At 37.6% G+C, this 18,315-nt stretch overlaps 1 protein-coding gene across 8 annotated transcripts in view; it reads left to right on the top strand.

The window, feature by feature from the left end:
* Window positions 1-18,315, top strand: part of LOC127637299 (diacylglycerol kinase iota-like) — a 58,901-nt gene that overhangs the window by 37,025 nt on the left and 3,561 nt on the right. For 4 of the 8 annotated variants that reach the window (XM_052118281.1, XM_052118283.1, XM_052118282.1 and 1 more), the window contains exons 16-32: window positions 5,209-5,264; window positions 5,370-5,432; window positions 5,635-5,708; window positions 5,834-5,945; window positions 6,044-6,243; window positions 8,660-8,722; window positions 10,949-11,049; window positions 11,189-11,268; window positions 11,502-11,546; window positions 11,618-11,687; window positions 12,408-12,448; window positions 13,630-13,754; window positions 13,858-13,883; window positions 14,148-14,185; window positions 14,413-14,533; window positions 15,950-15,986; window positions 16,082-16,181. In XM_052118281.1, coding sequence (XP_051974241.1) covers window positions 5,209-5,264; window positions 5,370-5,432; window positions 5,635-5,708; window positions 5,834-5,945; window positions 6,044-6,243; window positions 8,660-8,722; window positions 10,949-11,049; window positions 11,189-11,268; window positions 11,502-11,546; window positions 11,618-11,687; window positions 12,408-12,448; window positions 13,630-13,754; window positions 13,858-13,883; window positions 14,148-14,185; window positions 14,413-14,533; window positions 15,950-15,986; window positions 16,082-16,181 — 1,352 coding nt within the window. The remainder of the gene's footprint in view (window positions 1-5,208; window positions 5,265-5,369; window positions 5,433-5,634; window positions 5,709-5,833; window positions 5,946-6,043; window positions 6,244-8,659; window positions 8,723-10,948; window positions 11,050-11,188; window positions 11,269-11,501; window positions 11,547-11,617; window positions 11,688-12,407; window positions 12,449-13,629; window positions 13,755-13,857; window positions 13,884-14,147; window positions 14,186-14,412; window positions 14,534-15,949; window positions 15,987-16,081; window positions 16,182-18,315) is intronic. The other 4 variants (XM_052118287.1, XM_052118285.1, XM_052118284.1 and 1 more) reach the window with 2 other exon arrangements.

Here is an 18,315-nt window from a genome sequence, read left to right as displayed (position 1 = left end):
ATCACTCAGGGGAGGATCTATGATAATAGGGTGGAGTCCGTCACCAGTCGTGGGCGTGGCCTGCTCTAACATGATGTCACTTTAGAGCAGAAATTAAAACCGTTCATTTTGACACACTGTATTTGATTAATAGAAATATAAGAAAGAGGAGTGGGTGGACTTTTAACATTGTATGGTGGTGTGTACACACACTGCCGACTCACATTTATGTACAAACACCATGTAAATGTTAATTTTGCATAATAGGTCCCCTTTAAAATGTTTTATTTTATAACCACTGAAAATATTTTTCAAAGTTGAACTGCTCCAGAAATGTCATAATTCACTTTTAATTCTGAACATTTTCCACTTTCTTTCTGATGCTTGGAATTAATCAGGCTATTTCGTAAATCAGTTCGAACTATCCGTTTCAATGAATAAAAAATGAAATTCAACATTTTGTTTCATCATGTATTAAAATAAATATATATATATTTTCATTCACATGCACCAATAACACAATACATAATAATAAACATCATTACCTACGCATACATATATACACTCACCTAAAGGATTATTAGGAACACCATACTAATACTGTGTTTGACCCCCTTTCGCCTTCAGAACTGCCTTAATTCTACGTGGCATTGATTCAACAAGGTGCTGAAAGCATTCTTTAGAAATGTTGGCCCATATTGATAGGATAGCATCTTGCAGTTGATGGAGATTTGTGGGATGCACATCCAGGGCACGAAGCTCCCGTTCCACCACATCCCAAAGATGCTCTATTGGGTTGAGATCTGGTGACTGTGGGGGCCATTTTAGTACAGTGAACTCATTGTCATGTTCAAGAAACCAATTTGAAATGATTCGAGCTTTGTGACATGGTGCATCATCCTGCTGGAAGTATCCATCAGAGCATGGGTACATGGTGGCCATAAAGGGATGGACATGGTCAGAAACAATGCAATGCAAAAAACAATTGGCACTAAGGGGCCTAAAGTGTGCCAAGAAAACATCCCCCACACCATTACACCACCACCAGCCTGCATCTGAATGTCTCAACAGAAATCGAGACTCATCAGACCAGGCAACATTTTTCCAGTCTTCAACTGTCCAATTTTGGTGAGCTCTTGCAAATTGTAGCCTCTTTTTCCTATTTGTAGTGGAGATGAGTGGTACCCGGTGGGGTCTTCTGCTGTTGTAGCCCATCCGCCTCAAGGTTGTGCGTGTTGTGGCTTCACAAATGCTTTGCTGCATACCTCAGTTGTAACGAGTGGTTATTTCAGGCAAAGTTGCTCTTCTATCAGCTTGAATCAGTCGGCCCATTCTCCTCTGACCTCTAGCATCAACAAGGCATTTTCAGCCCACAGGACTGCCGCGATACTGGATGTTTTTCCCTTTTCACACCATTCTTTGTAAACCCTAGAAATGGTTGTGCGTGAAAATCCCAGTAACTGAGCAGATTGTGAAATACTCAGACCGGCCCGTCTGGCACCAACAACCATGCCACTCTCAAAATTGCTTAAATCACCTTTCTTTCCCATTCTGACATTCAGTTTGGAGTTCAGGAGATTGTCTTGACCAGGACCACACCCCTAAATGCATTGAAGCAACTGCCATGTGATTGGTTGATTAGATAATTGCATTAATGAGAAATTGAACAGGTGTTCCTAATAATCCTTTAGGTGAGTGTATATATGTGTGTGTAGGTAATGCTGTTTATTATTATGTATTGTGTTATTTGTGCATGTGAATGAAAATGGTTAAATTGCATGTTTTTGTTCATCTAGTGATGACTGTTGAAAGCATGTTAGTATTTATTATTTTTATTTTACTAGAGTTTTGCTGTATTTTTAAAACATATGTTTTATTCATATATATATATATATAATATAGTTTTTTATAAAACAAATTTTATATATAATTATATATATAAATAAATGTAAGTAATATTACTGTTTATTATGTATTGTTATACTTGATCGTGTGAATGTAAATGGGTAAATGTCCTGCTTTTTTGTTCATTTGTAGTGAACAACATTGTGGAAAACAAGCCATAATTATTTACTGTTTTTATTTTACTAGAGTTTTACTGTATTTTTTTTAATTATATATAATAATATACATACTGTATATATATTTTAAAAGTTATAAAAAATATATATTTAAAATATAAGTAGGCCTAGGTAATATTTAAGCAATATCACACTCGCAATCGTGCTATATGGCCCTACATCAGCCCTGCTGCGGCCTCCTGCCAAAGGTAATTACAGCAGTGCTGATGTAGGGCCATATAGCACGATTGCGAGAGTGATATTGGTTACAACAGTTCAATGAACAAGTACATTTAAAAAAATTAGGAAAAACTGAGTATGGTCATAAAAACGCATTTGTGCATGGAAACTACTTTCTTATGCTGCGTTCACACCGGACGCGAATAGTGCGTCAAATTCGCGCCTACCGCGTCTAGTTATACGCTTGACCACTTTGAATCCATTCAGCGTCAAGAGCTTAAATTTACGCGTAAAAAACAAAAGTTTGAAGCTGAAATTTACGCGTGTGGACGCTTTAAACTGTAAACCCTCGCTCTGAGTTTGCATGTTTTGATGTCCACATGTTCTTGTTCAAGAAATTACAGTGACTGTAGCATTTCTATCGTAAAGAAGTGGACAAATATATTAATTTGTATTTACAACTTACCAGGTTGCCCAATCTCCTCACTGACCCTCTTCCAAGCGAGGTCCTTTTTGTTCCTGTCTGTAAAAATATGAAGTGGAATCGTACAATTCTGGGTGACTGCTTACAGCAAGAATTAATTTTTCCTCCATAAGTTAGCTGTCAGTGATTTTGGAATGAAAGATTCGAGCGGAGTTTACGCCACTTTACCTCCTGAGTGACAGCAGGCAGCTAGGCTCCTGATTGGTTAACGCGGCGCGAATTGACGCCAAAGTTCAGATTTTTCAACTCGGGCGGCAGACGCGAATTCGCACCGCGCTCTACGCCTCATTCGCGCCGCAGGAATTTTTTACGCGCGTAACGCGTCTTTGCATTGACTTAACATTGAAATCACTCGCGCCTGACGCGCTATTCGCGTCCGGTGTGAACGCAGCAGTGTCCTAACTACACGCGACGCGATAAAATTCCAGCGACAGCAAGCGTGTCTGTCCACACTAGACGCGACGCGACTGTGAGACGCCACACGTCAATCAAAAATCACAGCCATTCAGAACAGCGTGTGGGCGGAGTCTCTCTGTGAAAGCGCACTGCTGACTACACGCGACGCGACGCCGCGACACGCGATAAAAGGTATCTTTTCCATGTTAATCAGAGTTTTTGTCCGAGTTTTGTCTAATTTAGAAACGGTTCCTATTTCTGCGACGTCGCGGCTGACAGATCCGCCCACACAGAGATCTCATTGGATGGAAGTTCTGCGTGTCATGAATATTTAATCATCAAACATGACAACGAGGAACTGATTGTCGAAGTTCAAAGGCATTCAATTCTCTACGATAAATCCCACAAATTCCACAAAGACATCAGGAAAAAGGATTCCGTCTGGAGAAGTATAGCTGAAGCATTGAATACACATGGTAAGTTAAGTTTAGACTTTCATCTACAGCGAATGAATGAATGAATGTAGCATTTAGATATAGTAGGCTACTAAAGACGCATCAACCTGTGTAAAACAAATTCGCTTTATTTTCAATGTAAAGTAGAGTGAATAGGCATGACGATTTGTGTCCCTGTATCCAGGGGTGTCATTCCAGACAATCTACTGAAATACAGGTAGGGTGGGGAGTCGCAATGACAATGACAGTAGTCCGAGCTGTGCACACTCGGCGCATGCGAGGCAGATCTGGCCGCTACCGCTGCTCGTAGTAGAGATATTCAGAGATATTCAGAGGTAGTCAGTATATTTTGTTAATGTTTTGATTTTTAATAATGTTATTTCTTGATTTGATTATGTCCTTACCCATTTCCAATGCAAGTGCGGGCCAGCAGTGCGCTTTCACAGAGAGACTCCGCCCACACGCTGTTCTGAATGGCTGTGATTTTTGATTGACGTGTGGCGTCTCACAGTCGCGTCGCGTCTAGTGTGGACAGACACACTTGCTGTCGCTGGAATTTTATCGCGTCGCGTGTAGTTAGGACACGGTGTTACGCGACGAATCAGAATCTGCCGTTACTGGTTCAAAACAAATGATGCGTTCAAGCATCCGTTAGTAATTCAAAATGTTCACTACAGGAATAGTATCACGGCTTGTGCTGTTTTTAACAAGTCATTGGATAAACAAGACGGACAGATATGTGTGTGTGTGTGTGAGAGAGAGAGAGAGAGAGAGAGAGAGAGAGAGAGAGAGAGATGTGCGATCACCTGTTGCCACACCCAATCAGAGATGCTTACAGCTTTCTTCTGAAGGTCAGCTTTCTCAGTGGAATATAGAAGTCCAAGCGGGTATTCCTCTTTATTTCGGGGTAGCCGGTGCGCAAACGTCATTCACTATAGAAACAGCGACGTCCTCCGCCATTTTAAACAGTATGTGGAAACTCATGGAGCGCTGTTCTATGTAAACAATGACTAACGGATTCACTTTACATCACCAACTGTGTCATATTACACACAAAAATGATCTTTTGCCACCACCTGCTGGCTAACATATGTAATTTCAAAAATAAAGACATTAACTCCTAACACATATAGGCTATGTGCACTACGCTTACACTTTAGTTTAGTGTGCTGATGCAGTCACATCAGTGCTCATGTAACGTCTCTCGTCCAATCAGATTCGAGGACCGGAACTGTGGTATATTGCTTTGTATTATAATGTATTGTTATATTGGTGCATGTGAATGAAAATTGTGAAATATCTTGATTTACTTTATTTTACTTTAAACATTTTGAATCTACTTGACTAAAATGGCTGTTTAGTTTAAATGATGGTTCTTCTGATTGGAAAAAAAAACAAAAACTTTTTAACATTTTTAGTTTCAGAGAAAATACCTAAATATTGAGAGATATATTGTGAAAATGCAGAAAAAAATCAAGCTGTTTTAGTTCAAAAGAGGAAGGAAAATCCTGTTATCCATAATATGCCCCCTTAAAAAGTAACCTTTGACCCAAATCACTGGCTGAAAATGTGTGGCACATTCAAACCCCTTTTTTCATTCTTTTTCATTCTCCTATACACAGTCATAAACAATGTTTCTTTCTGCTCTCTACAGAAGCCAACCCCGAGAAATTCAACAGTCGCTTCCGTAACAAGATGTTCTATGCAGGGGTAAGTTGCAGAGTTCTAGTCTTACAGAGAAAGTGTGTGCTACTACAGTGGTTTAGAGCAAAACTGTGTTTGTGAGAGAGAGTGACTCTATTTTTGTCGCCTCAGGCTGCTTTCTCAGACTTTCTCCAGCGGAGCTCCAGGGACCTGTCGAAGCACGTCAGAGTGGTGGTGAGCACCCAAACTCTGCCACAAACCTTCCTGAAAAACACTCACATTTGACAGGGCCTGTCCATTCCATTAGGGGCAGCGATAATGAAGCCCACCACATGAGCTCAGTCTGTCTGTTTCTCAAGTGTTACGCCACCCCGCCAGTGTTCACAGTGTTTAACTTGTTCTTCTCTTGCACCACTTTTTTCATCGTCCTTCTAAGTGCGATGGCACAGATCTCACACCCAAGATTCAAGAGCTGAAGTTCCAGTGCATCGTCTTCTTGAATATTCCCAGGTGTGTGCATACAGGTGCAAAAATAAGTTAACTCAGTATTGCACCTGAGGTACATGGTGCCTTTTTTTATTATTATTAATTTGTACTTTTTCTATGTACTAACTCTGTGCACTAATTCTGTCCAGATACTGTGCTGGTACCATGCCTTGGGGAAACACGGGTGACCACAGAGATTTCGAACCTCAGAGACATGATGACGGCTGCATCGAGGTGATCGGGTTCACAATGGCCTCCCTGGTGAGTGCTTGAACTCTCTCTTTATTTATAAATGGTTGATATGGACAGTGACAGTTAAGACTTGTGGATCTAATGCAATTCCCGGTGTTCACAACAAGGCGGCGCTGCAGGTGGGCGGTCACGGTGAACGTCTCCATCAGTGCAGAGAGGTCGTCCTCACCACCTTCAAGACGTTACCTGTGCAGGTGGACGGCGAGCCCTGTCGTCTTGCGCCCTCCACCCTGTGCATATCACTGAGGAACCAGGCCAACATGGTGCAGAAAAGCAAGAGACGCACATCTGTGCCTCTGCTGAACGAGTGAGTCCCGAAAAAATCTGCACACATGCTTATAAGTACACAAACATACTCACTTTTAATACACTTTTCTAAGTACATATTGGTGACAATGACTAATACGAATGTCAAAGTTAAAATTTCTTAAAAAATTTAGTTTCAAATGTAAAGTTCTTGAAATGTTATATTTGTATAATAGGTATGTGTATGTGTGTGTTTGTATATATATATATATATATACACCCTGGTGACCAAAAGTTTGGAATAATGTACATAATAATGTACAAATAATAATTTGCTCTAATGGAAAGAAATTGGTACTTTTATTCACCAAAGAGGCATTCAGCGGATCACAATGCATATTCAGGAACATAAATTAAGTGAAAAATTACTATTACAATTTGAAAATAAATTTTCAGAACTTCTTAAACTACTTCAAAGAGTTCTCATCACAAAAGCCTCCATGTGCAGCAATGACAGCTTTACAGATCCTTGTCATTCTAGCTGTCAGTTTGTCCAGATACTCAGGTGACCTTTCACCCCACACTTCCTGTAGCACTTGCCATAGATGTGGCTGTCTTGTCAGACACTTCTCACACACCTTACAGTCTAGCTGATCCCACAAAAGCTCAATGGGGTTAAGATCCGTAACACTCTTTTCCAATTATCTGTTGTCCAATGTCTGTGTTTCTTTGCCCACTCGAACCTTTTCTTTTTGTTCTTCTGTTTCAAAAGTGGCTTTTTCTTTGCAATTCTTCCCATAAGGCCTCCTGAATCTTCTCTTTACTGTTGCACATGAAACTGGTGTTGAGCGGGTAGAATTCAATGAAGCTGTCAGCGGAGGACATGTGATGCGTCTATTTCTCACACTAGAGACTCTGATGTACTTCTCCTCTTGTTTAGTTGTACATCTGGTCTTCCACATCTCTTTCTGTCCTTGTTAGAGACAGTTGAGCTTTGTCTTTGAAGACAGTTACACCTTTGGATGAAATCTTCAGTTTTTCAATATCAAGCATTGTGTCAAAACAATGATTGACTGATGAGTTTCTAGAGAAAGCTGTTTCTTTTGTGCCATTTTTTTTTTACCTAATATTGACCTTAAGACATGCCAGTCTATTGCAGATTGTGTTAACTCAAAAACAAATACAAAGACGATGTTAAGCTTCATTTAGCAAACCAAATAGTTCAGCTGTGTTTGATATAACGGCAAGTGATTTTCTAGCACCAAATTAGCAATTTAGCATGATTACTCAAGGATAAGGTGTTTGAGTGATGCTGCTGTCTAGATTTGATCAAAAATGACTTTTTTCAAATAGTGATGGTGCTGTTATTTACATCAGTAATGTCCTCAATATACTTTGTGATCAGTTGAGTGGCACTTTGGTTAATTAAAGTACGAATTTCCTTCCGAAACAGCAAAATCTGTACATTATTCCAAACTTTTGGGCGCCTGTGTGTATATATTGTAAGTGTGCACATCTTAATCATTATTTTTATGTTTTTTAACTTATTTTTCAATGTTTTTATTTTATTTATTTATTTTTTGCAAATATCATGCATTTTTAATCATAAATATCATGATGTTTTTGATGTGTTGGCGTTTTACCATGAGATATTATACAAACTGAACTAATCTTGCCATGTCATTAAAAAGTCAAATTAAGGGATATTTTTAAGATATTGAAGATCTACAGAGGTCAACTCTGTAATGCCATTTCCTGTTTGATAGTTTTCTTGTCACATGACAACACAACGGCTTCCTCAATGGCTTCCTGCCACCCTGACATTTGATTTGGCAGACAGAAGTATTTGAAGCATTAATTATATATAAATTAAAGATTGTCTATGCCAAACAACCTACGAATTTCAATCTTTTAAAGACTTTCTTTTCCTCCTTTGTGTCCCTTAAAAATATCAGAATTAATTATAATAGTTTTTTAATAAATAATTTGATCCGTACATAAAATATGTCCACCACCTCATTGACCAGCTGATCCCAAAAGAACATTCTCGCCAACTTGGAGACTCTACTTGGCGCATTTCCACCTCAAACACACACATGTTAAACTTCATGGCTTAACAGCTGGCTCAGATTGTGTAACTAATCAGTCTAACACAAACTGCTATCAGTTCTGTTGTGTTTGAAATGCTGCAGCATGTCTGTGCTTCACTGTTTCTGATGAATGTTCTAGTAACAGCACTAATAATCTGTGTGTGCAGGTTCTGTTAATCTAGAACCAATGCAGTCCTTTGTGTGGTGCTCTGCAATGCCTCAGTGTGTTTTCTCTTTTTATTTGTCCTCTCCATCTCTTAATTACTGGTAGCACTTCATCCGTTTGTCTCCCATCTACCCCTCTCTCTCTTCCTCTTTCTCTGTTTGTGTGTTCTGACTCTGGCTTGGCTGTTCTGCCTGTGTTCCCGTGTGGCTGTGTTGACACAGCACTCAGAAAGTGTGCGCAGCTGACCTGCGCCGTCTCTCTGCTCCCCCCGACTCTTTCTCTGTGTAAGTACGCTATATTTCGTGATCCTTGAGCACACTAATCTGTGACACACACCTCGACCACGCTGTGTGTGTGACAGTGTGCAGTCTAGAGTATCACTCATGAGTGTTTTGTGTGTTTTTCCACTAGCTAACAGTATCTTGAGGTTTTATTACATGGGTCATTGACAAATAAGGTTGTCTGAGGTGATAAAAATGAGAAATCTTTTAAAAATCTTGTTTAAAACAATGTGTCAAGTTCGTGCAAATTCGATGTTTGTGTCCATGTCAGAATTTTTTGAAAAACATTTTATAGCATTTATATGAAAAATGTCAAGTGGTGTAAAAATCAAGTAAAAGGTATTCAAATATGTTCCTTACACATTGAATACACTAGTGTACACAAATATTATTAATATGAAAGCCCGTTTCTGCAACATAAAAATACTGTGCTTTAGTAAGTCATAATTATAATATTGTCATATTTATTAGATTAAATGGTTCAAAGTCATAATTATAGTATTAGATAGTAAGTCATGATTATGAGATATTTATTAGATTAGTATTAGTCCTCATTTTTCTTTTTTATATCATAATTATGACTTTTTGTATCATAAATATGACTTTGAATCTAATATATGACATTTAATCTTGAAGTTATGACTTTTTATCCCAAAATAATGACTATGAATTTAATAATCATAACTTTTGATCTCTTTTCTTGAGATAAGGGACAAAACATGTTTTTATTTTTTAATACTAAATTAATTTGAAATGGATATATTTGTAGACAAATGTTTCAGCTAATGAACAATGTAAGAACAGGTTTTAATGAAAACGCTTTTTCTTTCTGAAAATTGACATTTATTCACTTAATAACTTGCATCTTACTGTCATTTGTGTCATCTCTGTCAGAAAAAGTGTGCTATTTTAATTGAATTCATCCAACAGGTGTTAAGTCTTGAATTATGTGACAATATTGTTCAGTAAAGGAGTTAATGATTTTGATCATTATTCTGATAGAGTTGACAAAATATAATATTTTTCCTTCTTAACCATGTGTTGTACACATATGTCTGTCTGTCTCTCTCTCTCTCTCTCTCTCTCTCTCTCTCTCTCTCTCTCTCTAACTGCTGCATCCAGCTCGTCTTAAACCCTCTCCTCGGCTGATTAGCCCGATTGGGGGCTAATAATATTTAATAATATTTAAAAAGAACATTGTTTTGCTACTTATATTTTAAGAGATAATTATAAAGATTATTCCAAACTACTTCTTCCAACGTATATTTTTCTGTTTCTGAACAGTTACACCATTTAGACATTTTTTACTTTAAGCCTCAGAAAAAGAATCGACAACTTTGAACACATAAATTGAAAACATGTTCATCATAGTAGAGTTGTATTCAAATAATTGTTTTGTGTGAATTGCATTTTTTATGTATTTTTGAATAATTTTATAGATCCGATAAACAATAAATCACGTCATTTACCCACATTCAAATATTCCTTAGTTACTATCGATCTTACGAGAATGACAGTCGTGATCTAAATACACCAAATCAAATGATTTGAACCACTTCACTGGATGTGAACACATTTTGTCTTGATCTTCACCTGTCACTGTTCCATTATGTTTATTTTCCTCATCTTGAGGAGTAACTTTGCTTTGATAGTTATTCATTACCATTCATAATGTATCGTTTAAGGTTGCAAAGTCCTTTAAACAAATTGTTCACCCAAAAATGAAAATTCTGTCATCATTTACTCACCCTCCTGTTGTTACTCGAACCTCTGAGGTGTTTTGAAGAATGTCCACGTTTTTCTTTTTGATACAATGAAAGTGAAAGGGGACTGGGGCTCCTGTCGAGCTCCAAAAAAGATAAATAAGCACCACAAAAGTTGTATATGCAATTTGTATGCTATATCCCAAGCCCTTTGAAATGAAATGATAGCTTTGTGTGAGGAAAAGATTGAAATTTAAGTTGTTATTTGCTGAAAATCTTCCTCAATGGAATTTTCTGTTGTGTACTGTATATTGTATTTAAAAAAGTAACTAGGATGCACTGCAAAATATGTTCTTTTGTTTTTCACTGAGAAAAAAAAAGGTCACAAGTAATGCAGAATTGTCACTTTTGGGTGAACTATCCCTTTTAAATTATGTTGGTTTGGGGAAAGAAAAATCATATAGTATATAAACAGATGTAGTTCACACGGTGTCAGTTCTCAGCTCTTGATGTCTGCATGTTATAGCCCACATGCAGTCCCTGAACGTCTGCGACTGCGCGTTAACTGCATCTGCCTGCAGGAATATGAGAGCATGCAGTTCGACAAGGAGCGGCTGCGTGACATTTGTAAGTTGGATGACATTTTCCACAACTGAAGTATCGTAATGCCCATATAGTACCATGTGAGGGCTGCTATGAGAGTGAATGTATGTTTAGTCACTGAATCTGCCAACTCAAATGGAGGTGTGTGTGTTTGCTTCTTTAGCTACTCCGGTTGGCATCGTGGTGGTGAGAGGAGACTGCGACCTAGAAACATGTAGACTCTTCATTGACAGACTGAAGGAGGCGAGTGTTTGCTTTACCAGCTGTTCTCTCCAGTCTTAGCTCATTAAACACTGAAGCAATAACTTTACTGACTAAATAATATACAAACATCACTTTATAACCAACCAAAAGATATGCCCTATGGTAGAATAGTTCCAGTGAGAACATTTGACCCCAAATCTAGCCAGATCTAACATTTATGTTATAAAATTGTTTCATCATGAATGTTTGCTTCTTGTCTTTGTTGTTGACAGGATTTGAATCAAGCGCCCTGTACTGGCCACAGAGTGCATTACCAGGTAAATGCCTCACTGAACTTCTGTTTCTATAAATAACTGCCTGTTTTACATGTACTTTGTGCTTTTCACAGGATGAGAGCACAAGTCTGCCACGGCCTAGTTCAGCTCACAGACTTTCCCCGACCTGGAGCTTCCTAGACTGTGAGTCTGTGTCTCTGAATAGCATTTTGGTGAATCTCACAAAGCCTGTCAAAACCATGTTTCACTTTTTTGTTTAAAACAAAACATGTTTTGTTTACATTTTTTGGGGAGGGGGGAGGGGATTTTTCCCCTTTTTCACCCAATTTGGAATGCCCAATTTCTAAGTCCTCGTGGTGGCGTAGTGACTCGCCTCAATCCGGGTGGTGGAGGACGAATCCCAGCTGCCTCCGCATCTGAGATCGTCAACCCGCGCATCTCATCACGTGGCTTGTTGAGCGTGTTGCCACAGAGACAAAGTGCATGTGGTGGCTTCACGCCACCCACCGTGGTATCCACGCTCAACTCACTACGCGTCCCACTGAAAACGAACCACATTATAGCGATCACGAGGAGGTTACCCCATGTGACTCTACCCTCCCTAGCAACCGGGCCAATTTGGTTGCTTAGGAGCTCTGGCTGGAGTCAAACTAGCGACTCAAGGGGTTGAAGCCAGCGTCTTTACCACTGAGCTATCCTTAATAAAAAACTTTTACTAGTTCTATAAATTGGCTTCATTTCATTTGGGAGGGAAATATTACCTGGACATTTTTTCGATAGATTTTGTGAGATTCTTCCAGACCAGTTCTATTCTTATTATTTATATCTCTACTCATGACTGTCATACTTAATAAATAAAAACAATGAGAATAATCATTATTTCACTGTTTGTTATTTTTGCAGCTACATCAGCTGACCGCTTTTATCGAATAGACAAGGCACAGGTATGATTTTGATACTACGTAAGGGGCCGTTCAGACCAAACGCGTTCTTTCGCTTATAAAAGCTAGACGCAGTGCATATAACAGAACGCAGTGTCTCGAGATGCACTTTTAGGCCATGTCAGCAGTACACACTAATATGTTTTTGTTTGAAAACACAATGATTTTGCTATGTTTTTGCTTCTCACTGACACTGGAATGTCGTTTCCTCCTTCGAAAACGCACTCCCGAGTAGTGTAATGCATTACAATTTAAATTATTGTAATCAGATTACAGTTATTTACTTTTAGTACATTACTTAAGTTACACATATGTATAACATATAAATCATGACTTATGGAGCGTCTCGGTTGCGTTTCATCATAAACTTACCGTTTTTAAGTCACTGTGTCAAGTTAAACGAAGTTTGAAACTTAGATAAGCATGTCTTGAGATCCCTGCCTTCGGATTTGCATGGCATCAAGCTGTGTTTGTACACAAGAACGTGTTGTGATCGTGTGTTGTATACTCTCTGTAAGTGTGGTTTGTTCTCTGTCTGTTTGCACTGCATGTTGCCTATACAGTGAGTTTCGCTTACTGCCCCCTGGAGAAAACAGGTGGTACTCCATGCTTGCTTATATGGAAGGAATTTTCCTTATTACGGTATGGTACATAATTAATTGCGTAAATTGTTTTAACAAGTAATTTTTAATATAATTAATTGCACTGAATTAACGCGTTAAATCGACAGCCTTCATTTATATGTACGCCTTTTTTTGTTTCTGGGACAGCTTAAGAGAGAATGAAAATGAACGAGGAGGAAATATTCATTATTTTGAATTTGTTCTGTGATTTAAAAAAATATTTTCTGTGAAAATTGTTTTAGAAAGTAACTTAAAAGTAAAGTAATTAGTAATGTGATTACTTTTTGATGAAGCAATCCGATTGCAGATGTTGCTGAAGCGCCTAAATAAATAGGGCGCTCCTGTGCGAGACTGAAAATGCTGTACGTGGCGCAACGGCCAAAAACGTCTATCTAGCGCTATCTATGTTTTCATACAAAAACAATGGAAAAATAGTGCAGGAAGACACAAAAACAGGTTTGGTGTGACATCCCTTAAATTATAATATACAGAAAAAGCACAAAAGTAATAAAATGTTATTATAGTCTACATAACGCATACTTGTTACTTGCAAACATACAGGAGCATCTGCACTTTGTGACCGAAATTTGCCAGGATGAGGTTTTTATTCTGGACCACGAGGCCCCACCGGTGAGCCAGGTCCGAGTGCCTGGAATGCCAGATGTGGTGGTGGAACCCAGCTCCAGGTCAGAATAAACTCCGATATCACTAATATCTTGTTTTTCTGTTTGTTTCTCTGTAAAAAAGTGATGTTCATTTATTTTCTTTGCTATTGCTTCCTTATTGCAGCATTCCCCTGACCTCAGAGGAACAAGGTACAACAGTAAACATTTCTAAAAACTTGTGAGGTGAAGAGAACAGTTCACAACTGTTCAGAAATGGTATTGTTTGTCATTAAGGTGATTTCCTGATTTTTAGAAGTCATAGGATATTCCCACAAGTGACATTCTCCAAGTTGCAAAGTCTAAATAACTTAGGAATTTCTGCCATGTCATAATTCCCAGTTACTTGCTCTCTTATGCATGATCATGAGTCATCATATAATTGTATGTCTTGACAAAATTTCCCTCTCTTTCCAGCTCTACTATCCGCTGCTAACAAAGGAGACCTGAAAACGGTAGGCTGTCAATGTTCATTTGAATCCTTCTATTAAAGTTCTTTGTAAAAACGAAAGTGGAACTTTCAGCAGGTGTGACAGCGCATGATTATTTGGAACTTGCTCAACCAGTAACACAGCTGTGAAGAGCCTGTATTTTTCAATGCTTGTTTTATTGTGTCGCCACACAAGCATGCACGTATATGCATGCACACTATTGACTCATAACTCTGTGCCCTCTCTCCCAGGTGTCCAGTTCCTGCAGCATTGGGGTCAGTTTGTTAGTACGGGACTCTACAGGCTGCACTGCTTTGCACCTGTCTGCTCAACACGGCCACTCTGAACTTGTGAGTTTCATCCTGGAACACGGTGAGTGTCCAACTAACATGAAGCACACACACACGGCCCTGTTTGGGTATTCATATGTAAAAGTTTGTTTGTCACATGCTCAACTGGAAAGGAAGTAAGTTTGTTTTGTGTGAGATGTCATCCCATCCCTTAAGAGAACCTAAACTAAAGGCAATACATACACAATAAATGCAATTAAGAGTAGACAAGTCGCTTTAAAACATTTTTACCACTCTCATTCCTTTTATTTAATTTGTCTATTAACAATATCCAATGGTTTATGTACATACACCACAGAATATATATATGCCATTTTTTCGGAAAGTCATGAAAATTCCCACCAAACTGTCCTTTTCAGCACATCGCAAATTCTGTATTGTGTTAAATAGAATTCTGCGGTGGAAATGACGCTGATGGAAATTAGCTTTTTAAAGTTTTTGAAATAAAAATTGCTGACTCATTTGTCTTGCTAAGGCTAATTTCATAGATAACATTGTATGTATCCTAAACAAACACAATTAAATAATATTTTCACACTTTCTGCAACATTTGGTAAAATTACAGAGAAAATTTATTAGGAGCAATATTGTTTGTTTTGGTGGAAATGACGGCGTAAATATAAAAAAAAAAACTGATAGAAATTGTTTAGTATTATTTTAAATGTAATAATTAGCATTTTTATAACGGATTTTCATAGTTTAAAATTGAAATAATTTACGTAATAATAATAAAACTATTTTATACTACTTTATTTATTCTGCAGAACACAAAAGAAGATTTTTAGAAGAATATTTCAGCTCTGTAGGTCCATACAATGCAAGTGAATGGTGACCAGAACTTTCAAGCTCCAAAACTCACATAAAGGTAGCATAAAAGCAATTCACACAACTCCAGTGGTTTAATCTATGTCTTCAGAAGCGATGCAATCACTTTGAGTAAGAAACAGATCAATATTTAAGTCCTTATTTACTATAAATCTCCACTTTCACTTTTAGAATATGAAAGTGAAAGTGGAGATTTATAATAAAAAAGACTTACTTATTGATCTGTTTCTCACCCACACCTATCATATCACTTCTGAAGACATAGATTAAACCACTGGAGTCGTATGGATTACTTTTATGCTACCTTTATGTGGTCTTTGGAGCTTAAATGGTAAAATTACAGACTGGAAATGACACCCAATAAAAATATTTACCTTTTTTTTTCCAGGAGCAAACTTGTTTGTTTTGGTGGAAATGACGCTGTAAATAAAACAAAAACTGATAGACATTATTCTCACACAATAAACATTGAAATGGTTTAGGTTTCTTTTTTTGTTTAGTATTATTTTAAATGTAATAATTAGCATTTTTAGAATGGATTTTCATAGTTTAAAATTGAAATAATTTACGTAATAATGAAACTATTTTCATACTGAAACTCTGTTGCTTTTAGGTTCAAAGCTGATGTTGGATTTAACTGAGAGAGAAACGTATGTACTCGTGGTTTGATCTACAGTATTTATTTTTCCCCCTTTGTGTTAGTGGTGTGAGCTGGCATTTCATTTGACATCACTTCTGTTTTCAGAGGTGACACAGCACTACATAAAGCAGCTTCACGGCAACATAAAGACGTATGCAGGCTTCTGCTGGAGGCTGGTGCTTCCCTCAACAAAACAAACTTCCTGGTGAGAATAATGTTCCAGTTACAGCATGTGTCAAAGCTGTTACAGTACTTGTGCGTAACCTCATTTACTGAAAGAACTAATGAAGGACATAGTCAGCTTGATACCGGATGTCCCATTGTTGCCTGTAAATACATAAATATGCTGTTTTATCTGATATTAGTCATAAAGTACAACAGTATAGAATCAATTCCATGCCACATATATTTGCAAAAATATAAAGTATTGCAAAATAAAATAAAGTTTTGCAAAACAAAAAAAGTATTGAGCAAACAAAAAAAAAATTTTTAAAACAAAAATTAAGTATCACAAACGTAAAATAAAGTATCGAGAGAAAAAAAGAAAGCTTTGCAACAAAAATAAAGAATTGCAAAATATAAATAAAATATAGCAAAAACCAAGATGTAATTAATTGCAAAAATCAATGACTGTTGTAAAATAATCTAAAGATCTTTTATCCTTTTTTATCTCTGCAACAGATTTTTAGGCAGCAATGATTTTGCCACACATCTTTTTCTTTGCAATGCCTACTAATTATTTTTGCAATGCTCCTTTTAATCTGCATTTCCATCACGTGTGAGCTCGTGATACCGTTTTGCCTTTGCGCTTCACTTTATGGCACTGTTTTGACGTGGGGGTGGAGTCAGGGGATTGGGGCGTGGACAACGGGCTCAGTGATGCCTCTCTGGAAGTTACGTCATTAGCTTGAGACACGGATCAAACATCATGGCTGAGCACAGGCATGCAGATGGATCTCAGGTATATAAAGTTGATTGTTTCCTTTTATTTAATTAGCATTAAATGTGTTTTAACAGCGTTTGCTTCAGATAAAGAAGTCAGAGATCAGTTAAAGCGGTGGATTTATTAGCCATACTCGCTAACATAGCCAGCATCTGCAGTTTTTTCTCTCTCAATTGATTGGACTATTGATTGATTCTTATGTTTATTTTATAGATTATAATTGTCTATACCATAGTATGTTGTCTTCTAAAAAAATTTAAACTCCATATTTAGATGTAACATTATCACTGTTAAAGGAGACAATAAATAGATTACAAATAAAAAGTTAAACGATCGTAACAAATAAGCATCCCAGGAAACGATCTACAAACAATAAAACATCACTTATAATGTTAATTGTGCAAAAGCAAAACAAATTGAACAGATTGATTCTTAAGAGTAGGTGCTGATAACCTGGTTATATCCTGCTCTACTCGAGGCAGAGAAACAGCAGGAGAAAGCTGTTGTTGTTGCTGCTGCTGACCCTGAGCTGCCTGAATATGACCGAAGCTTTGAGTCAGAACACTAATAAGATTCGTCACGACATCTAGATATTCTCTCTGCTAAATGTGACATGGCAAATCATTACATGAGATGACCTAGATACACGTACATTTACTGTGAGCATTGTAAGAACTTAAGTAGCTTGTGAACAGGTTCGTTGAGCAATGGAGGAGTCAGGAGACAGCGAAGCAGGTTTGAAATCAGCACTTTAATTTCTTTCACGAACATACGACGGTCACCGCCGTAGAAATGTAAACATAAACAAAACAATATCACACTCAGTCTGTGGAGCTTTCTGGATCCTCTCTCTCGCTCTCGACACTTGGCGTCCCTTTAAATGTCTCTCTCCGTATCACTACAAGACACAGGTGTTAGAGATAATTACAAACCAGGTGACAAGCCTTACCGCTCTCTCTCTCCCGCAGACCGACACACGACCACGCCCCCCATGCCACATAGCTGTATAACGCAGGGTTAAGAATATAGGGGATGTGAACATTTTATATTTCAAAACTTTATTTTTAAAGACAGAACACATGCACGTTTGTTACGATCGTTTAACTTTTTATTTGTAATCTATTTATTGTCTCCTTTAACAGTGATAATGTTACATCTAAATATGGAGTTTACATTTTTTTTTAGAAGACAACATACTATGGTATAGACAATTATAATCTATAAAATAAACATAAGAATCAATCAATAGTCCAATCAATTGAGAGAGAAAAAACTGCAGATGCTGGCTATGTTAGCGAGTATGGCTAATAAATCCACCGCTTTAACTGATCTCTAAATTCTTTATCTGAAGCAAACGCTGTTAAAACACATTTAATGCTAATTAAGTAAAAGGAAA

Source organism: Xyrauchen texanus, chromosome 45 (assembly GCF_025860055.1).
Source record: "Xyrauchen texanus isolate HMW12.3.18 chromosome 45, RBS_HiC_50CHRs, whole genome shotgun sequence".
Classification (NCBI taxonomy): Eukaryota; Metazoa; Chordata; class Actinopteri; order Cypriniformes; family Catostomidae; genus Xyrauchen; species Xyrauchen texanus.
This window is presented reverse-complemented; position numbering and strand designations above follow the sequence as displayed.